The sequence below is a fragment of the Micropterus dolomieu genome, linkage group LG20, assembly GCF_021292245.1.
Source record: "Micropterus dolomieu isolate WLL.071019.BEF.003 ecotype Adirondacks linkage group LG20, ASM2129224v1, whole genome shotgun sequence".
Classification (NCBI taxonomy): Eukaryota; Metazoa; Chordata; class Actinopteri; order Centrarchiformes; family Centrarchidae; genus Micropterus; species Micropterus dolomieu.
The window spans coordinates 28,236,604-28,260,141 of NC_060169.1; the positions used below are offsets into that span (position 1 = coordinate 28,236,604).

Consider the following 23,538-nt stretch of genomic DNA (forward strand, 5'->3'; position numbering starts at 1 on the left):
GAGAGAGAGAGAGAGAGAGAGAGAAATCCCATGCGTGAATAATGGGACCTGTATTTTTATGAGCATACTGTGTTTAAGAGTCAACTTTGAAAATGTGTGGTCTGTGTGTCACCTCCCTCCACTGCTCCCCGTCTCTCTCCACCATCACCTCCTCCTCCTCTCCCCTCAGCTGTTTACCTTGCTGCTGTAGAATGTGCCGCGTGTTTTGACTGCCCCTCTTTGATGCCTCTTAATGCTCTGCTGTATCAAAACCACGTCATGACTGGCGTGCCACCACAACAGCGCCTTGTTGTCAGCCACCCTGCTTGCTTATTGTTGGGCGCTTTATGGCCCATGCATTGATGCCGCTTGGTGAGAGCCTACTTGCTTTGTTTGTGATAAACAAAGCCATATTTCACATTTCATGACGTCCATACAATGTATTTAAAGGGTGCAATTTGATTTACAGGCCATGTGGCTCTCTCCAGCATCTTAAATAACTTTTGCTTTTGATCAAGAGCCTTCTGTAGGTATTCAACATGACATTATTGCTTCAAAGTGCAATTTTTAGTCACTTTGCATGCATGGGTTTTCGAGGTCAGCATTGTGACAGTAATGATACGTTCTGTATACTGATACTGTTCTTGGAAATGCCCCTACATTCCTTGGTGTGTCTGCTTGATATATGAGGGCCATGAGTAACAGGAAGCAGAGCTGATGTAGACATCAGGCAGGTGTGGAGACTGCATTAGAGCTAGCAACCATTTGACTTGCACACCAGTGTCTAATCCTACACAGGAACTTCACACAGAGAGGCAGGGCCCCAAGCAGAGCCCAGTGGAGAAGAGTGCTGTCGACACCATACTGTTACACAGCCCTGCTGTGAGTTTTCCTCCTGCTCGCATGATGCCAGTGAAACTAATGTAGTGGAAATACACTGTGTTCGAGTGGAGGAGGCTGTTCATTATAGGTGCTAGCGCTACAGCTACTCATTGTGCTACATATCTGTGAAGAAGGAAAAAAACAGTCAGGTGTAGAGGTTCCAAGAGAGACAAGCTGCTGGCTTCACATACTGGACTTCATCTGTCAAATCTGCAGTGGTGTTGGCACAGGGTGAACTCAGGAAATTGGAGACATAAATTGAAGAGAATTGATCGTGCTGCAGCTGCTTTGCAGAATACTGTTGCTGAACATTGTTGCTGTCTGCAGTCCAAATGAACTGCTCCGGAGGCTGTCACCTACACAGCTGCACAAAAATAAACCTGTTATGACACGATTCGTCTCCAAATCATCCTAAATCAGCCAAAACCAAAAGTTCAACCCTGAATGAGATTTGTGTCCATGTAATGTGAAGATACTAAATTGTGTGTGTGAGGTGGCACATGTTATTGAATATGGATGGGCCTTTTTCACAACAAAAAATGCTAATAAAACTAAGCATTTTACATTTTCTTAATGCCTGCAAAATGATAAAATTGCTATCCCTTCTATAAAAACCTGTGACCATATACACCATAGAAAGTGAGAGAACAATGTTTCAACAGGGGGTACTATACTCCAATGATGTACTGTAGTTTTTAGAAACTTCCTCTAAACAAACCAAAAAAAACTATGGGACATCATCCCATTCCATCACTGTTACTTTATGTAAACATACCCCTGAATACACATTCTGCAGCCTAAGCGCCATTGCACATGGACATTATGTTTTCATAAAATGTTCAAATTCTACCTCACAAGAAAATTGATTTACTCAGTGTCTGCGTATAACATAAAGTACAATGTCTGCGTATAACATAAAGTACAATGTCTGCGTATAACATAAAATACACAGCCACCCCGATATCCCTGGACTATTAAGTTGCCTACTTTCACGTCCGGCAGACATGAAGCTACATTAGCCATGATTACTAAGTTGAATATTCACACTACTTTTAGCTCTTATTTGGTCTCCACCAGAATAGGAGACAATATCTGGGGGTTTATCTCCTAATTTCTCCACTGTGTTCACCACAGTTGCTTACTTTTGTTTGCTATCTGGTTCTGGCCGGGTTATGTACAGTGAGGTGAAGGAGGATGATTAGAGCAGATCAGACTCAACAATAAATTACTGTAGGTTTGGGGGCATTGACACTAATTAATGACCTAAAAAAATGTCAAAGAGTTGAGTGATAGCTAATTTTCTTGATTCAGTGTTAATTTTCAAACATGATGGCACATGGTTATGGTGTAGTTTTGATGTAACAGTCCAATCATTTTTTCTAATAAATGAAACTTTACCAATAGCAGAAGTATGCATGAGATGTAAAGCGATCCGGTCTGGAACATGAACTAACATCTCACATGCCACCACCTCAGCCAAAATATTACTTTAGTATCAGTCACATGAGTCCTGCCTATTCTTGTGATTCACAGAATTGCATACAAGGTGCGTTACTTACAATTTGTTTGAACTTCAGCAAAAGCTACATGGCTTGTAGAGACTGTAGAATTTGGGATTTATTCCTATTTTGTGGTCAGGCTATGACATGAGACACCCTGCACACACCAAAAAGTCAAAAGACTCGACAGCAGGCATCAAAGGCCAACAGATGCCCAACGTAAAGGGGAAGAAAAACAGAAGGAGAGAGCGAGATTAAAAATGAGATGAGGGGGATTATTATAGGGTATTAAAATGACACAGAAGATTATTTTGATGTTGCTGACGCCAACCTGAGGTCAGCAACAGAAAACTGCCAGTCCAGCAGACAAACATAAAAGAACAAACAAGATAACAGGAACAAGCGAGCACACAGTTTAGCCTTCCATGGGTACAATGTAGGGATTCAGGCCGCACATGAAAGCTCCTCTCGTGCTGGCATTCAGTAGGAATTTATTTCATTGTGTCTCTTTGTGAGTTAGCCTTTTTATTTTGTGATTGGAACTTCTTGACCTGCTTATTTCTGTATGTGTTCAAAGTAAACATGGCAATGTTTGCACGTATTATCCCTTGAGTAACATTTGTACTCGTTCCAGTAGTTACAAATGGTCCAAGAGTGAAATTGACCTTGCCCTATGGTTTAGCAGTGGAATCCCTGGGCAAGCAGCAGAAGCCATGAAAGAAAACATTAAAGCTTTGTTACAGGGTGACTCTTACCCTCATACTGTAGTATCCCTTAAGCTAGGGGCTAACCGCCACATCACCTCGTGTGATGCTCCATTCTGGTACACTGGGATCCAGTTGGAGACCTGTATGAAAAAGGCAAAGGTGCTGGAGCAGATCAATCTACCTCGAGTACAGCACTGATGAATGAACGGAGGCCTGTTTTTTTTCCAGACACAAACAGCGCAGGTCAAACACAGGGTATAGAAGGAAGCAGGGGTTACAATGCAACATCTACCCAAACTGCACAAAGCCAGCTTTTCATCCCCTCTCTGGCCATTCCACCAAGTCCATAATTGTCTTTGACAAAACTCATTAGGAGAGACCTTGTAGCAACATCGGCAATCAGAAATTCCATGGAGGGAGACATGCACAGAAACAATGTCCCACGCACATTTCATTGCGCCTTTTGACAAAATGTAATGAAGTGTGTATATTGTCCCCCTCGTCTGAACTCTGAGCCACTGGTACAAAGACTCTGTTTTATGAGCCTTAGCTGCCCAGCGTGGGACACATCAAATGGCACCTCTGTGCTGGCTCTTTTGTCGGACTAGAGAGCAAATTATTGTTTGAGTTGTTGTTGTTTTGGTGTTGTTGTTATGGCTCCTATTTATATGAAAAGGCCATTGCTATCGTGTCGGAATAATTCATGTTCTTTTACATCACAGGCACATGCTCATTAATTGGAGGCCCAAATGTAAAGTGCACATGGATGTTCCTGACAGTGCTTTGCCAGATGTTAACCCCTCATTGACCTATAGTATTATATCATACCACATACCACAGTAACAGTCATTGTTAAACTGATCGCAGCATGTTTGAGAGAAAAAGCAACACAAATCATAAATGCATAAAAAAAAAACAAGTGATGCTTGCATGCTTCTCTCCCATGCCATTCAAGCCTCATCTTAGGGATGGGATGTCCCAATCTCACCATTATTTTTTCTTACAAGGTGTGTAGCAGCAAAAGAAAAGGGAAAACAATTTAAGTGGAGTCAATCTCTAAACAACTGTGCTCATTGCATGCATTGCTCCCAGTCCCAGAAATTTCAGATGTCAAAAGTTATAATTCATGTGGATAGAAAATTTGAGCTTCAAAAATCTTACTTTCTTATAAAGTTAACATTTTAATCTTATATTCTAAGGAAGTGAAGATTACATGCTTACATTCTAAAAATATAACTTAAACACTAAGTGTAGTTATTATAAACTCATTTGTCAGGTGTAGGCCAACATGAAAAGTGATTAGTAATATTATTCCCACTTGTCTTGTATTTTAAAACTTTTAACATTTCGTTTTAAGGTGACCTACAAAACTGAAATTAAACAAACTATGCAGCTGTCAAGGATATAAAGTTTCTCTCAAATTGTTCACTTATGTGAATGTGTACTGTGAAATGTTACACAGTATCTACCCTTTGTTTAACTGTGAGGATGCAGATTGATAAGCGGTAACAACCTACATAAAATGAATTAACATGTTCAGAATTTTATATATATATATGTATATATGTATAGATGTTACACATCCCAAACAATGACTCTAACAGAACACCTGTCATTTCTGACAGTCAGCTGGGCTATTGACTTGAAAAGAGCATAGGGTGCAAGCAGCAACCTGGCCCAGAAAAGATCAATGATCCATGACAGTAGAGGATGGGTGGGGGTTGACTGAATGTACACTTATGGAGGTGTTTGATAATAATAGACATATGAATATAAAGACACCATCTGTTTTCATGCAGATTAATAATGTCAAACAAACAAAATGTCAGATTATCTAAAATCTGTTTTGGATTATGCAAACAGGCTCTCATAGGCACCCACCCTCTCCCTAATGAAAATGTAATTTAACAAGAAGAAGGCCTGTAATAGTGAGATTTAGTTGTGCATATATAGGCTACCTAAGGAAATTATTCTTATTATTCGCTAACATTGTAGTTTACCACAGATTTCATGTCTGGCCTCAGATTAAAGATGTCAGACAAAAACAAAATATTTTGTGTTTGTCCCCTCCCCTTGTGTCCACCACCACCAATAACACAAATTATGCTAAACGTCTATACTTTCACTTTAGGGTATTTTATTTCTTTATTTCTATTATAGATGTGAATAGCGTTAATGTAGTCTTTGATCCAAGGCATCCAGATCAGCTTCCATTTACAGCAGTCTGGTGTGTCTCTTGATTATCTCTGCTCTGCGCAGCTGCTTTAGCAGTGTTTAAAACACTGTGTTTAGGACAGACTAATTGACCTGTTAGCTGCTTTAGGCATATGATGCTATATGAGCCCATCATCGCCATTATGCTTTCCCCCAGGTACGTCGCTATGGTTGTAATCCCATTGCGCACGCATCATTGCCTTCAATGGCATAAGGCAGCTTTTCTTTACAGCCTGTGATTTAATTACATTTGGTTGTAAATATTTAATGCAGAGCTACCCTACATTTTAACGTAAAGAGCAACGTATCCAACGTCATGGCTGATTATTGTTGAGGAGGAGGACGAGGAGGAGAGAATCTCCTTGTTAGCTTGTCATTAACAAGCGGGCTGCTACAGTGTCGGCCTACTGAGTGATCCAGACTTGGTAACTTCATATAGACTCATGATGGGCAAATGAGCTGTCATCCCTTTCTCCCATCAGGTTGAGTGAACTAGTAGCCAGGCTTTATTTTACCGCACACATTTTACTGATATTTTTAATACATTTCTCCCAGTTCTACTTATAGGAAAGGAAAAACCTTCACCTCCTAACTCTATTTAATCTACCATAGGTGACCTTCATCTGAAAATAGATCATCAGCTGTTGAGGATGCCCATCGTTAATTTCACGTGTCCTCTTTATTTCTTATGAGAGGAATTTTATATTAAAAAAATATATTTGTTTTTGCCTTCAGCTTTACACAGATCATTTATTACGTCTCAGATTAACACACAAGGCAAAATTGAACTGGGGAAAAAATCTAAATAGGCCTAAGTTATTATTCCTTATCCTCATCATGTGCATTCCCCTGGATTTGCCAGGCTCCGTGCATTACTGACAGCTCCGCCATTGGCCAAGGACACATAGGATGACTACAGCGCCTCTGACCTGAGCCTGAATTGCCATAATACAGAAAATAGCCTAGACCTACTTTTATTACAAGCATAATCCCACGACCTCAACTGACGTTTTGCAAGCTTGTAGACTATTTGCAGGTATTGTTTCAGCGCTGGTCTGGAATCAAATTTAGACATCAAATCTAAATCTTTGCCTGCAGATGTAATAATAATTCACTAGTTTCGGGAATCAAGACAGGGGATCAAGTAAGATAGAAAACAGGATAGGCCTTCACTACCAGGGAAATCACTGATTTAATAATGTTATTTAACAATTTAAACGATATCACAAGTTGCTCTGTAAAGTAAAATAAGTAGACTTGCCAAGGTGGATATGTTTGTAGATTGTAAAATTGTGTGTCAAAATCAATACCCCAGCAGCAATTAGTTTACACAGCAGCCTTTTGTCGTTTGCTTCGAAGCAGTTTGATTTTAAAAAGTTTGAAATGTACGGATCAAAAAAGTTTTTCAGACCGTCAGCGGGCATCATAGTCTACAGTGATCATCTTATTACAGCTGTCTGTAGGATAGTCACAAGAGTTTGCCCATAACGAGATGGACTACAGGCAAAACAGTCATATCAAAGGGACTTTGATGGACCATGTGAATTTCTCTGCCGGGTTTAACCCTACAAATGACCTTTTAATTAACACAATGTTAAGTTAGTGCAGCAGGCTCCCTACACAGGGGACAAAGCAGCATTCATGCTATGTTCCTGCCTCGTTGCTTGGCCTGAACAGTAACAAAGTGTTTGATGCCACTTCTGATTAGGTGCTGACAATAGAGAGATGATGTCCCCTTTCTTCCACAACTTGTGGATTTCACTCACGTACTCCTCTGAATTATGACCTTCCATCAGCGCTGCGGCTCTGATGCGTCCTCAGTCAAGATGATAAACTTTGATCAGACGCACATCCGCAAATGTTTTAATTGGCCGATTGGAAGTCCTGCTCTATAAATAACAAGACACAGAAAACGCAAGCTCTTGGAAAAAAAAATGTATTCATAGAAAAAATGTCATGAATGGCAAACACAGAAGAAGCTCACATTTTTAACACAATGACAAAAATCTTAAGGTCCACGCGCAACACAGGGGATCCAGTCCTTTTATAGTCAACTTTATGTCCGACAAGCTTTTCTCTTTTATATCAGGCAAAATGACACGAAGCCACAATTAAACGCAATATGTAACAGACCACTTAAAGGAGATACGAATTCAACCAATATAACACATTAAATAACAAACAAACAGACAGCATAACAAAATAATAAATACACAGAGAAATAAATAGGTTTGCTATACTACACGATTGCCATACACAATTGCGACCGTTTTTATCTGGCCAGTCTCACACCTTTGCATCTAGAATTTTTGCATAAAGTCTTTAACACCATAAAAACAAAGTTGTGCAAAATGACAGCCACTTCCACAGTTTGACAGCTCTCACTGCAGCGTCGCCCGGTAGCTCCCATGTGTCATATTGAGGCCGCTACTCGGCTAGTGTGTCTTTTTAGTGCATAATAAATGTCCCATTTTTTATTGTGGTACCGCTTCCAGCAATCTAGGAGAGAAACAGACAGCAGAATTTAAAATAAGCCTACAAAGTGAGAAGGAATAAACAGTCTTCATAATAAGGTATTTCATTTTTTTTTAAAAAGTTTTATTACAGGGTTATTGCAATAGAAATGTTAATATTCTAAATTACTTTTGACATTATATGAGTTACCTGTCACTTGTAATTTTAGAAATCATTGTATTTAGATCAAATAAAAAATGTAGCAACACATATTTGACAAAAAGTGATTGAATGAGTTTCTACAGTATCCTGTTCACCTGTGAGTGTTTTATGTCATTGTTTTGTGCCATTTGTTTGAGTGTGTGTGTGTGTGTGTGTGTGTGTGTGTGTGTGTGTGTGTGTGTGTGTGTGTGTGCACGTGCGCATGGGGACTTCACTGGTTTCTTCCAGTTCAGTGCAGACTCTCACCTGCTTCACCTTTTCATCACTGGTCTGAACGCAGTGACCTTGTCATCCTGCACGGTCCCACAGGCTTCGCTGAGGTCAGACGGCTGTGTTTCTGCTTTGCCCCCAGAGAATCCTACATACCCAAACAAAAGCAAATCTAAGAAACTTGCCTCAGTTGCAAGTTGGCATAAAGTGTCTTGCTGTTTATAACCTTTAAAATTGGCTTTTCTACATCTGATAACGCATGGACATTTTAAAACTTAGTTGGCAATGCGAGTGTGGTAATGGCTGTATACCTGTCTGTCCATGTAACACAGATCCCTTGTAATATGTTAAACATTGCAGGTATAAGATGACATACCTTCAATAGTGGAGTACTGACATGTGTCCGGGAGTGCAGGATAGGATGAACAATGCAGTTGGAGGTCCTTGTGACTGTAGCTGCCAGTACCGTAGACTTTTGAGTGCAAAGATGAGCCCTCAGGGAAGGGGCTTTCAGTATTGGTGACACTGCTAGATTCATGGAGGCCTCTCATGCCCCCACACTGTCCAGTAGGATCCCCTGTAAGCCTGGTGCTCCGGAGCTGGCAGTCCCCGGTTGAGTTGCCTGTCCTCAGCTCTGAGCCATGCTGCTGAGGGCTCAGTATGACCCCCGAAGCCGCCGTTCGAGCCAGAGACCATATCCGAGGCTTATCCGATGCTTCAAAGTGAGACAGGGACAGCGTTCCTCCGTTGCCATTGGAGGAGGCTGCCTTGGACACCACAGGATCCAGGAAGTCAGACGGGAGAGGAGGGAGGGCTGTGACACCTTTGATGGCGCAGGGGAACGCATGGAAGCTGTTCGTTAAACTCAGGTGCAGCTCGGAGCTGCAGTCTCTCTTTTGAGGGGCTCCGGACACTGCCATGACCCTATGGAGGTCCTGCTCATCTGCACCCACCTTTTCACAGTCACTGTCCAACTTGTCACAGTCATCCTCGTCCATGTCCTCCAGATCACTTAGATGCAGATCTTTCTCCTCCTTGCAATCACTAGAATCTGCATGAGGAAAGGAGATTTTTTAGAGATCACGGTCTGAAAATTTGCCCATTGTAAATGTATCGAGAGGTTTCTTCAGAAAACTTTTACATATACTTTGTAAACCCTGAAACCTACTTTGTCACCTTTTTGGTCTGTATGATTGTCAACTGCATTTCCCTAATAGTGTAAGCAACCTAATAGTTGAAGACACAAAATGTAGACAAATGATTACCTTTGGTGACACATTCTTGGTCGTCTTTGTTAAGGTCATCCTTCCTGTCATCGCTGGCCTTATTCTTTGGTGACCAAGTCATCTTGTTTTCCTTCTTTAGCCTCCGCCTGGCATTGGCGAACCAGGTGGACACCTGGGTGAGGGTCATTTTGGTGATGATGGCCAGCATGATCTTCTCTCCCTTGGTGGGGTAGGGGTTCTTGCGGTGCTCATACAACCATGTTTTTAGGGTGCTGGTGGTTTCACGAGTTGCGTTCTTTCTTCTGGCTGTGCCATTAAAGTCTACTGTCCCATATCTGGAAAGGGACACACACAAATGCACATACACACAGACAGTGGCCATTAGTGGAGTTAGTCAAGGACATCATAGACTACTCACTCACACATCCTATATCCCTACTCCCTGCTGCTTGAAATATATACAGCTTCATTCGATGCAGGTATCAATATGGGGTTACGCTCTGACCTTTGGTCTGAATGCAGCATATTCAGCTGCTTTCATTAATGAGTGGTAAGATACTTTTTGGCAGGTCTCCTTACTCTCATATTAACATTTATTGGACAAAAATGAACAGAGAATTTACCTGTCATATTGATACTGTCCCAGTGAATGGTCATAAGGGTAGTATGCAGCCGTTTGAGTGATGCCAGAGTGTAAAGTGCCTGTGCTGTCCTTAATGTCATACTGGGGATTCTGTAAAAGACAATAAGTAAGTATGCAGCATTCATTATTTCTCAGTATTCTAAAAACATTTCCTATTTTTATGCTCTTAAACCAAGAGTAATTCACTCTAACCAAGAGTGATTTGAGCTATGAAATAATTCCCATATATGACATCAATATGTATTTTTTTAATGTATTTTAACAGGTTTCAAACATAATATGCTGTATGTGATCCTTGACTTGTAATTTTCCTTATTATATGATTTGTTGTTTTCAGGTACTATGTGGAATATTTCAATGGACTGTAAATTTTAACTGAATTCAGGTGTTTATAATAAGAAAGACAAAAGAAAGACACGTTTTAGTTGCACTGCAAAATGTCTGTTTAACAAGTCATTTAGTCCTTGATCCACTCCTAATTACATTTTACTCAAAGTGAACAATTCTGACAGTGGGGTAATTTCATTTAACTTTTTTTTCAAATGCTAGTTCAGCAACACACACAGAGCCAATACTTGTTTTGAAACAATGAGGATTTCGTTCTAATAATAAAATTACACGTGATTCAAATGAGACAAGTTCCTCTACATTGCTTCTACACCACTTCCCCTCACCCAGGTGACAGGTTTTTTTTTTTACTTGTTTCAAAGGGGAAGAAGATAAGAATGGATGCTGGATTAAACGGCATTTCGAGACGGATATGTTTGCAGTGTGAGATAAACTGATGAACATAACCCGGTTGATCGATCAGCATGAGCCCCCCTCCCCCCCTTTGCGCATCAGATGAGGCTGAAGTGGCCCACCAGAGTGGAGTAGATAGCGGATGGGTCGGTGCTGTAGGGGAAGTAGTTGGCGTAGTTCTGGCTGGCGGCGGCAGCTGCGGCATAGGGAGAGCTGTACATCCCCAGCGCTGCGTTCAGCTCCGTTCGGCTGCTCGCCAGGAGCCGGTTCTCGTAGGACGGGCAGCAGAAGGAGGCAGCGGCGGCAGCAGCGGCGGTCTGGGAGCCTCCTGTCCCGTCAGAGACCGACCTGGAAATCGAATCGCAGCAAGTCGTACTGGGGTTTGCCGACACGAAAAACTGCATGAAGAGAACCGTGGATAGACATGGTCATTGGCTGTTTCAGCTCTATCTGGATGTCTGTGATAACTCTGAAGTGACTGTGGGTGATTCACTGCAAAAAGATATCTAAGTTAAGTTGCTCAGTCTGGTGTTGAGTTTTCAGATCTTAAAACGAGTGAAAATGTGAGCTGACCTCGTTTGTTTTTCAGTTCACATCAGTTCAGTTATCAAGAATCAGTTGTCTTTATATTAACTTGTGACCAGCCTTAATTCAAGGTAAGTCACTTTTCATAGAATTCCTGGAATAAGAGAAAGTAGCTTACACTGTGAGCAAGTGTAATAAGGGACATCACTCCATTCTACTTTTTTTCACATTTTAATAAAGATTTGAATAAAATGCTGCAAATAAAAGTAATCAACATCGGCAGGATATTTTTCAGTGGAGATGTGCGCAATCCGTGCGTAAAAGTGACCTGGCCAGTTTATCATTGGTTTCAAAATTTGAACTTCTACATAGGATAAGAAAAAATCACAAGTTATGTCAGTGTTAAGTAAATCACCACCTTATTTCAAATATAAAATATTTTAATTTCATAAATAATCTGTTAAAAATATTATCTATATGAAAGTTGGGTGACAACTTTTCCATGAGAGTAACTTTTGTACCCTGATCGACTTGAACTTCTTCGAACTTGTCATTCAGCGCAATAATAGTGTCTTAAAATGTAAATAAACTACTTTAATCGAGTTTTAAAAAGCTTTCAGGATAATAAAATGTGTCTACCACACTACACGTCCCAGTAATTTAAATAGAAAGTTTGCGAATGTGTACAGCGTGCGTTACAGCCCAATTACACCACGTAGTGAGCAATAGGTGACATTCATCTATTGTCATCAGAAAAACACGTGAGTTCATTCATAATTCAGTGTAATTGGACACGGGTGTGTGTATATCGATATTTGGTTCAACAACAAAAGCACTACATGAAAATAACTGTCAATACTTTCAAAGCAGTCACCGCTTCATGGATGTTTCAAATCCAGAAAAGTGCTCTGAATATAGTGAAATAAAAGAAAACATGCAAAAAAAAAAGCAATTTGCGTGTATGTGTATGTGTGTACACAACACTTAGGAGAAATAAAAAGCAAAGTGGCTTACCTGTGAAGTTGCATTGTAAGGGTATCCAAATTGCGAGAAAGACATAGCTGCTTCTTTTGTTACCATCAGCAATATTCTTCACCCTTGATCGATTGCAACCAATTCTACTTCAAATCCACCGTCTTACACACATTTCCACGCACGGCCTTTCGCTCAATAATAGATGACTTCACTCATAGGAGGGAGACTTTAGGCTGGCACCAGCTGCAGATTGTTTTATATGAATGAATAATCCCCCCCGAGGACCCGATAAGAAATGAAATTAAGCGTCATTAGGTGCAAAAAAAATTGTTGTTGTGTTAGCTGAAGGAGGCTTAAAGGATAACGTAAGACTTGCAAGATATGGACTCTGCTTGTGCTATTATTTGTGGCTCTATAGTTCTTTAGCATTCATCCATGCAAGGGTATCAGCGTGACGTCACTGTAATCCCGGTACGGCAGGGTACCAAGGATAGAATAATGTCTTTGCCAATCACGTCAAACGCTGGGGTTTTCTTAAGGTGCACTGTACACATGCTTGTCCCGCTTTTGTATTAGAATCCTTCAGCGATTTGTTGCGATAAAGTCTCCGGAAATTGTTTATTATTGAATTGTAGCATGGCAACAGAAGGAAGCCTTTCGTGAAGTTAAATTAGTTAGGGAAAAAAATATATTTTTGTCTTGTGTTATCCCAAACACGCACCCATTCAGCAGAAGAGATTACTTTTCCTTTTTATCAAGGCAAATAGGAATCAAACATGTAAACTAGAAAGTCTCCCCTGAGTATTTTCTGTTGAAAAAGATTGTAGTTGAAAACTATTTCTTTTATTTACAATCCATCACAATTAAAGCTGGTTGAATAAGCACATGTAAGACTTTTTTAATCTCGACCTCTGTTCGCCTCTGGCTCTCTGGCCAGAGGTCCATCCCGGAGTTAATGACGATGATGTTTCTATCTTTCTCTATTAGAGAGAGGGGCAGTCCCAGCAGGAATGGTTAGAGGGTTTTTTGGCAGGTCAATAGACCAGTGATTGATGCGAGCCTGGAGACCTACGTGACCATTACGCGCAATGCGTAATTGTATCAATTAACAAATGGATACATGCCCTTGTTTAACCAACGAGTAACAGAGTGAAAATATGCCTTAGAGGTGAAATCCGAAGAGCTGTACTAGAAAAAAAGACAGTGGAAGCCCTGCTCCCCAGTCTAATTAAATATCCGTGGATGGGGGCGACGAGAATTGCATTTTAATTGAATGATGCTCACTTGAAAGATGGGTAAGGAATGATGCTGCCTCACAGTGAATGAAACGAGAAATAATTTTAAGCCTTATTAGATCAGCAGCTCAACCATCACCACTTCTCTCGCTCTCTCCCATAAACATAAACAAGCTGTGCCGCTTCCTTGTGTGATGTTGAACCTTGGCAGGGAGGGCTGTCTATTATATCCCCCTATACAAAATTTATTTGTATTGACAGTGACAGCCATGATCAGTCCTACTGAGTCATGTGATCCGCCTGTTTCTGACTTTCTAGGGCTGTGTAAGGTTTCCGTTGTCACGACTGATACCTTGTGCCAAATTTCCTGGTGCCCTGCCTTTCCAAAGTAGATGTATGGCGTTTCCTCCCTTTGAGACGCATCTGCGATTATGGGCTTTCTCTCCGAGGGGCGCTAAAGAGCCGCGTGTAGGAGATGAAGATCTTCCGTCAAGAGATTTTCCACAGAGATAAAGTGGACAGAGTGGTCATGGTCCAGTCTCTGGGAAGTGCCTGGGAAGTAAACACCCACACCCAACACATCAACTCTCACACACACACTACATCTTTGGTTCTGACGATTGCTCAATGGTTCAGACAGGCAACTAAGTTATAGGGAACTTATTGGACACTCTCCGGTCCTCAACAGTAGCCTAAGCATTATTGCCCATGTTGCCAGACTGTATCTAACCTTACATGTGGTGGAATTATTTATTGAATAAAATGTGCCTTTATTTTTCCATCCAACTTGTTGATTCAATTCAATTACCAGTTATTTCCCCTGCCATCTCACTTACTGATATTTCAGCTTGGAACCAGGCTCATTTTGCACCCAACATTTTTAAGTTGCAGATGGAAGGGATGAGCCAATTAGAAACATAACAGCATTTTCAAATACATTCTTGTGACATGAAGTAGGGTAACTGAAGACAAAAAGTGAAAAGGCACAATATGTGTGTCATTTATAGTGTCCTGGATCAAATCTCTGAACGAGCAAAACTATCTATCTCCAAAACATCTACTTTTCACTGGGTAAGTTAAACAGCCCTGTTTTCAGCTTTGTGAAAATGCAATTTTAATATGATTCAATGGTTTTTTAAAATTGTTTATTGAGCTTAAGAACAGGATCGTTTCCTCAACCCCTAAAGGAACCATTAAACCGTTGATCTGAAAAGAACAGAATCACAAAATTTGAAGATACATGGTCTTAACTGGACAGTGACAAGTGTTTGAATGGGAATAATACAGTTACAATAAGCAAAATGTAATATAATAATAATAATAATAATAATACCTTTTATTTGTAATGCACTTTACATTTGTAAGTAAATCACAAAGTGCTACAGGTAAGATCATAAAAGCAAGGTAAAAACATCAGTATAAAATACAAATAGATAATACAACAACTTCAGATGGTCGGGGAGCGCATTCCAGATCTGAGGAGCGGCAGGACAGAATGCCCAATCACCAATGGTGCTGAGTTTAGTCCTGGGGAGAAGGAGGCAGTTTGAGGAATCATGTTGTAGTTAGTTAGTGAGTAGTCCTTTCAGTTAGGGGGGGGTGGGCATTTCCATAGATACACTGGTGGGTGAGAAGGGAGACCTTATATTTGATCCTGTCAGAAACGTAAAGCCAGTGAAGTGAATGTTGAATGGGTGTGATGTGAACATCCCTATCTTTCCATTTACCATTAATGATGAATATTGGGACTTATTATCTCAGGACAAGGAACACTTTTGAGCCTAAACTGTTATTCCATAGGAGAATGTGCACACAGAGAAGGTTGAAACAAGCGAAATGTAATTGCATGCGGGTGGTCGATGCATTTCTACAAGGGCATGCATGATGGCCCAAGTGCATATGGACAGACTCATGCATAATGCATGTCCAGCAGTCAGTGCAGATCTCACTGAATCAGGCCAAAATTAACACTAATTGTAATGGCAGACTGACCACAGTGCCCTTTCCTCTAAAATGTGTGACAACCCCACATTGAGCCTTTTTTTCCTTTATAGTGTTTTGTCTGGACTACTTAGAAATCACACTGTAACAAGGTTTTGTTTTTTAGCAGGCTGAGAATGGAAATTAGTGACTCGTCTTTCTTTCTTTAGAGGTTTAGAGTACTGCAGAGTACTACTCTCCCAACAGTGTTAATGCTTTAGGAGTCAAATTATATCACAGAGAGTAGCTTTTTAAGCAACAGGATGGTGTAGCAGCCATGCTTAAGCTCTTGGGTCTTGTCCAAGTTTAAGCCCCTGTCCCTGTCCACAAACACCACCCTGGGTTTAAATCATGTATAATTTACATTAAATCAAACTGAGAAAAATACAAATACAGTCTCCTTTGGAGTACCTTACTAGTTGGGGGTACAATCGCAAGTCAACATAAAGAGTACCAAGAAGTTCAGATAATAGGAAGAAAGTGTTGCAAGTAGATTAAGTATAATTTCCAGTGTTTAGCATCCTGCATACCTGCACTCTCATTATACAGAAAACTAACCATGCCTCTACTTGAAACAGGCTGCAACAAACTCATACCACATACCATTTGACTGGTCATGTAATAGAACATTTAACTACTAGCAGACAACGGCATTCACCCTTACAGTACATTCACTCACATTATTTAAGAATAACCAAGTCCAAACCTCCAGTATATCTTGTTCTAACGGATCCATGTGGTTACTAATGAGACTGAGTAATGCACACATCCTCCATTAGAAGCATCACTGGGTGGAAAAAGAAAAAAAAAAAACTGGAAAGGTTAAGTCAACACTCAATAGCTCCCAGCCCTATTCTCCTACTTAATACATTTCCTATGCTGACTTAATGAACCACACAAAGCCTTTCTGGTTTTTCATCAGATGGGGGGTATAGCGGCGGTGGTGGAGGTGGGTGGCGTGGGGGGTATGAAATGGTAATAAGGGCAGACAGACGGAGAGACGGAGGGAGAAGCCCGAGCCAAGCAGGGGATGAAGCTGCACCTACCTGGAGGTGTGTGATCTCATTAAAGCCAAATTGGTATATGCCAATAAATCCAAGGCACTTGTGATCTACAGTTATTACACACACACATATACTGCATACACACAAACTTCCCCCATGAAGAGCATTATTAGCACGGCAAAATTATCCAAAATGGAAAGAAAAGTAATAAATATTATAATGAGAAGTAATAGAGCAAATGCGGATATGGTCACAGAAGTGGCCAGTTAACACCAACACAAACATCTCCAGGGCCCGTGAATAATTACAGCACGCAGAGGGAGTCATTAAAGCTTCATCAAACAGAGAAAAAAGGGATAGGGTGAGTATGACATCATGGCGGCTGTCTCAATAAATCAATCTGCTGTAAAGGGGAAAAAAACGGCTGACAACTGTACAGCATGTTATGGCAGTATAAGTTTGATTGCAGTGTAAGTAGTTCCACTGTGCTGTGATTTGCTTGATTTGTATCTTGACTTTAAAATACAATGTGTATTTTAAATTGAAACAATAAAAAAAAAAAAAATGTATATATATATATATACTATATATATATATATATATATATTATATATGTATACAGTATGTATATATGTATACATATATGTTGGGTTACATTGGGTTTTGTTTTCCACAATTTAAACATGAATCTGTGCATTAATGGACAGGCATAATTGGTGTTTCATTTGTAACCTCGTCACTTTGATTGCTTGTACTCAGATGTTTAACTCAAACAAACCCTAGGCATTTTGTGTTGTGAGCCACACATCCCAGAGGCCCCTGGGGCTCCTGGGAGAGAGAGAGAGAGAGAAAGAGAGAGGGGAGAAAGACACAGAGAGAGAAAGAGGCGTGTGTGTGTTGTTTGTGTGTGCTGGCTGGCAGAGTCCCCTTGAGGCTCTGCTGTAAAGCTATCATCAGTGGTGGTGTCAGGGATTTGTAGCTTGTCACTGAGAGAGCGAGAGAGTACTGGCAGTGACTCTGGGAAATAACTGCTTATGGAGAGAGAGCCTGGCTTGCACAGCGTGTGTGACTGTAGGTGTGTGTAAGAGAGCTTGAGAGATGGAGAACGAGTGGGAGGAATGTGCGTCTATTTTCTCCCCGGGGTGTCTGGAGATGTGTGTGTGGACGGGTAGGTTGCTGGTGATCATATGACGTGCGGATCCATGTGCCGTCTTTCATCTCGGGCCTTAGGCTCTTTGTCTATGTGTGTTCTTGTCAGCAAGTGGTGTGTGTCTATTCTGGGCGTGTCAAAGTTGCTGTGGTGGCATTGCGTGGATCCACGCATGATCAAATATGTATTCTCAGTCACCGGCAATAAGGAGTCTGTGTAGGCTACCTCCCCGCTACTATGCCCGTGTTTGTATATGTGTGGTCTTTGCCAAGATGGATGTTGACTTCAAACCGAACTTTCCCTCAAAGCGGAGGGCCAGCATCAGGAAAACACTGCTGTCGGGTAAATACATGTATCTGTAAAAAAACCCAACAAGGTTCTCTGGAATGACGAATGGAGGGCTCATTTTCTCATTGACAACCATGTATTTCTGAAATCGCATGTTGGCGGTTGACCAGGTTTCAAGGGCCAGAGGGTCATGAAATTCACTCAACTCATAAATGATCATGTCAGGGTTCAAACGGAGGAAGAAAAAGGAAGACAAGGAAAATTGCTGTTACATGGTTTCCATCTGACTGCAGCTGCTAAATCCACGGCAGCATTGTGGCCCATCTCTAAGGCCCGCAGAGGCAGAAAGACAGTTCCTATTACTGTCAGTCCAATTACCAGCCACAGCACAGCCACCGCTGTCAACACCAGACGAGTCATGGTATGTATCGGCATCTTATGGACAGCGATATTTTCTAAGCAGGGCAACTTGTATATTATGCAGCACAGCAGTGAGCTATGAGCAACTGGTTATTAACATTTAATATAATTGACTCTTACAAATTAGCCATTATGTGGGGTCAAGAGTTGAGTAGAGTAGTGATCAAAGAAGTTGCTCACTATGAGATGTGAAGGATACCTACAACCAAGCATATATGAAAATAGCCTGCTTTAAGGATATACACTGGCAACAAGTAAACGTGTGAAAACAATGTCAACACAAGACAGAAATGGTTGCAGTATTTCCCCTGTGGTTTTGCGTGTCCGTGTGGCAATCCACCACACATATACACATATATACCCAGAAGTGGGGTAATGTGATGAGAAGTGGTCTAAACATTGAAACACTCTCCATTACAGAAGACAGTGCTCAGCGTTGAGCGTGTCTGCTGAGCTGCCTCTAGTGTTGCACCACACGGAGACAGAAAAGGCCCAGCCCCATCTGGTCTTGGTTCAGTCTGGTTTACTGCAAAGTGGTGCCAATACAAATAGCTGTGCTTGATGTTTGTTTGCATAAATTGTTTTGAAAGGCTTCACCAAGAGTTTTTTGGGTGGATTACGGTGGGGAAGTTGGGGAGCCAACCGTGGTGGAATAATCCTCACTGAGCTGACAGTTAGATTTGCTCTTCTTTAAAAATGAGACAAAAAGATTGTTTTGGATTTTTCTTCTCGGTTCCTGGCAGTGAGCTCGGACTGTGAACTTTTCAGTGGGCTGCGCGTGTGCAAGTGCATATAATGTGGGTGTATGTTGATGGAGAATGCTGAGCTGCTCTCTCTTCTCTCGTAGCATAGCAGTGTCAATTTCAATAACATCAGTGTAGCGTTTAACACATGCTGAAAGTTCAGTTGAAAGTTCAGAGGCCCAACGCAATGTAGGGAAAATGTCTCTTTCCCTAAAGTCTTTGCATATCCACTTTGATTTTTCTCTCACAGGTCAAGGCAAAGGAAGGATAAAATCAAAGTTATGTAGTGAGGTGAATTAGGCTTGTATTACACCGACGAAAAAAAGTGAAAATGTTTCTTCAATTACAATTTTTGTTTTGATTTTACATCCTGGTAAAAAAAAAAGACATAGTAACCAATTGGTAGTCATCATCACTTAGCTCTGGTTTTGCAGCAGGTATAAGAAAATTGACCTGATTGATTTCATGTCCAGGTAAGTGTGCCAGCTCAGCGCTAACTGGGACCAGACAGAATTTCGTGTAAGCTGTGTAGATACCAAGGCCCCCCGAGTCTCAACCAGAGCCCCCAATAGGATGGAAATCGCAATTCTACCAGTGACAGTTCAATCGTTCAAGCTCTCTGTTCCTCATTTGCTGCCTAGCCAGTGGAGGTCCTTCCATGGTCGACTCCCAACTAGATCCAGATGCAGCTAAAAGTATTTTTGCTGCAACATTTGTCTTTGTCTTCAACTCCTCTGCAGCCACATTGTGTCAGACTGCAGGGCTAATGATGGTATTTTTTCCTGTCCGTGGACAAGAATCTGACATTTCTGCTCTACCCTTAACCATTGAAGGGTTTGCTCGCAACATACACATCAGTTTGACAAGCTCAGAGACCAGAGTGATACAATATGACAATATCTTCTTCCCTGATGTCAAGACTGTTTGCTAAACAGTGTCTACAAATACCGTAACTTTTCTGCTTATGTTCTGCAGTCATATGACTTTTATTGCATCTGAAAGTCACAAAAAAATATTCCTCATGTGATTCAATCTTAAGGTTGTTTGAAACGAAATCCTTTGTATTCTGGGCAGAAAGCAAAGACTCACACGCTAATCAAATACGATGTCAACCTGCATGATGTTATGCTTTTTGCTTACTAAAAGTTCTGCCTCATCAGTTGGATTTCCACTCAGACATGGTTATTTAATCTCCCTTTCATTCTCCTTTTTCCAAATTCAAGCTCTATCAGTTTAGCCTTAAAGTTTTTCATTTTTTTCCCTGTCGCCCAATGGATCTACCTTATAGAGATGAGGAAAAAAGAAAAGAAAAAAAGAATGGGGCTCCCTCAATCCATACAACTTAAAAGCAGATGTTACATGGTTGGTAACATCAAAAGGTCCTGTTAACTGTAGAGAAGGTGAAATCATATACTTCTGATTATCCCTTTTTGCTGGTTAATGTAAACAAGCTCAGTACATGGTTGCTGAGTGAACCCTGACCTTGGCCTCATGGCCAATACATCATCAGATTACAGAAAGAAACACACTTTTGTTTCAACTTTGCCTTGTTAAGGCTAATTTCTGATTTGCAGATTGTCAAGCTTACTTTGGAGAAAGCAAGAGGACTGGATTGGATCTCCACAAGGCCCCCTGCTCTGGGGTAACACGGACACCTCTAAATAAGGGGGCAGTATCCTTGGAATACGACTTGGCTCCTTTTAGGATACTCTTTCCCTCCTTAGTTCAAGATGTTTTCCATTTTGAGGTTGAGCTATCTAGAATGTGGATGTGCCCTCGATTTATCTCAAGGATATTTATTCTGAGAACGATAAGGGGTAAAATATGGAGAGTGTTGGGAGGGTGTGGGGTAACAGCATTCCTTTTAAATATATGGTGAATGGGGGTCCTTCAACAAGTGTTGTGTTTACTTTGCTTGTGGGAAAACAAATTGACACAGGCTGCGTCTGAGGGGGCTTTGGTACGGAGAACGGCTTAAATTCCAAATGGCAAGCATAGCAGTGTCACCCCAAGGTGTTAAGAGCAAATACATGGTGTTATCTTACCAGGCTAAATAGGGGAAAACACAGAGATTGAAGTGCTCATCACTGACAAAGTAGAGTGAGTGTTTTACCTAGAACCAGCAAAATGAGAACAAATAATAACACATTTATTATTTTGTTAACGGTATACACACACACACACACACACACACACACACACACACACACACACATTTATATAGACTATATATTAGAATATATATATATTATTAGATGTAACAAAAGGAAACACTTGCATCTCAGTGGATAGTAAAAAGTGTCCTAAAAGCTCACATTATATTACAACATAATGAGGAAGACTGTTTATAAAGTTTTATTTCCCAGTATTGACCCTGTCATAACCCAGGCACTCCACTCTTGCTGAACTCTGCATCGCAGACTCTGCACTATCCTGGTTAACATCCAACCTGACAAATTGCACCTGTCAGCTGCTATCTTGATACTGGTGTCCCCCAAGACTCAGTACTAGGACAACTCCTGTTCTCCCTATATACTCGAACTCTAGGCTCTGTAATCACATCACAGAGTTTCTCCTATCACTGTTACATGGATGACACTCAGCTATTCTTCTTTTTCTCCTCCTCTGACACTCTGATTGCAACACACATCTCAGCAGGGCTGGACTGGTAATCTGGCATACCGGGCAAATGCCCGGTGGGCTGATGCACCTTTGGGTCCAGTGTAACATAAATTCTTTATTTAAACAGTTTTTTTTTTAAATGGGCCAACGACCGGCCCATAGAGCAGGGCAGCGGCCCATTGGGTGATTTTCTATACTGACACTGGGCCAGCCCAATCACATCTCTTACTAGCCCTTACCCCCTCTGCTCTCTGTTCCTTGCGTTGCGCCCCCCCCCAAAAACCTTCAGATGGCTGCCGCCAAATGCGCGAAAACAACCGATATGTTTGCTACCGGGGCTGCGGTAGCTTCAACATCAGCTGCGGTACCCAACATAGAGCAGGCACAGGCACTTCAAGGAGTAAAGGAGAGCTGTGGCCGCTGCCAGGCAGAGGAGGAGGTGTGTGTTAGCGAGTGACAAAGTGACAGGGCCAAGTGAGAAAGTGAAGCGGTAAGCATGGAGTAGCTCAACCTGTAGGGAGGGGATGCTGGGGATGTGTAGCCACCACTTTTTGAAAGCGTTTGTTAAAAATTGTTATAAATTTTCTGAAAAATAGCTTGCACCAAGAAATGTTAATTAACAAATAAATGCGATGAAAAATGGTTATTATTTGCACAATAAGCCTGCAATGCAATGTCGATATAGAAGAAAACTTAACTTAAGCTAAAAACAATAATAAGCTACTGATTACTGCATTATATTCTATTATACACTCACCTAAAGGATTATTAGGAACACCCGTTCAATTTCTCATTAATGCAATTATCTAATCAACCAATCACATGGCAGTTGCTTCAATGCATTTAGGGGTGTGGTCCTGGCCAAGACAATCTCCTGAACTCCAAACTGAATGTCAGAATGGGAAAGAAAGGTGATTTAAGCAATTTTGAGCGTGGCATGGTTGTTGGTGCCAGACAGGCCGGTCTGAGTATTTCACAATCTGCTCAGTTACTGGTATTTTCACGCACAACCATTTCTAGGGTTTACAAAGAATGGTGTGAAAAGGGAAAAACATCCAGTATGCGGCAGTCCTGTGGGCGAAAATGCCTTGTTCATGCTAGAGGTCAGAGGAGAATGGGTCGACTGATTCAAGCTGATAGAAGAGCAACTTTGACTGAAATAACCACTCGTTACAACCGAGGTATGCAGCAAAGCATTTGTGAAGCCACAACACGCACAACCTTGAGACGGATGGGCTACAACAGCAGAAGACCCCACCGGGTACCACTCATCTCCACTACAAATAGGAAAAAGACGCTACAATTTGCAAGAGCTCATCAAAATTGGACAGTTGAAGACTGGAAAAATGTTGCCTGGTCTGATGAGTCTCGATTTCTGTTGAGACATTCAGATGGTAGAGTCAGAATTTGGCGTAAACAGAATGAGAACATGGATCCATCATGCCTTGTTACCACTGTGCAGGCTGGTGGTGGTGGTGTAATGGTGTGGGGGATGTTTTCTTGGCACACTTTAGGCCCCTTAATGCCAATTGGGCATCATTTAAATGCCACGGCCTACCTGAGCATTGTTTCTGACCATGTCCATCCCTTTATGGCCACCATGTACCCGTCCTCTGATGGCTACTTCCAGCAGGATAATGCACCGTGTCACAAAGCTCCAATCATTTCAAACATGACAATGAGTTCACTGTACTAAAATGGCCCCCACAGTCACCAGATCTCAACCCAATAGAGCATCTTTGGGATGCGGTGGAACGGGAGCTTCGTGCCCTGGATGTGCATCCCACAAATCTCCATCAACTGCAAGATGCTATCCTAT

General features: G+C 41.3%; 1 protein-coding gene across 1 annotated transcript; it reads right to left on the minus strand.

The window, feature by feature from the left end:
• Positions 1 to 7,277: 7,277 nt before the first annotated feature.
• On the minus strand, positions 7,278 to 11,232 carry irx6a (iroquois homeobox 6a). Its single transcript, XM_046033210.1, has 6 exons — positions 10,900 to 11,232; positions 10,017 to 10,126; positions 9,433 to 9,728; positions 8,544 to 9,218; positions 8,204 to 8,315; positions 7,278 to 7,780 (listed from the first exon to the last, which is right to left on the minus strand). The coding sequence occupies exons 1-5, from the start codon at positions 11,179 to 11,181 to the stop codon at positions 8,209 to 8,211; spliced, it is 1,470 nt and encodes a 489-aa protein (XP_045889166.1). The 5' UTR covers positions 11,182 to 11,232; the 3' UTR covers positions 7,278 to 7,780; positions 8,204 to 8,208.
• Between the last annotated feature and the right edge of the window lie 12,306 nt (positions 11,233 to 23,538).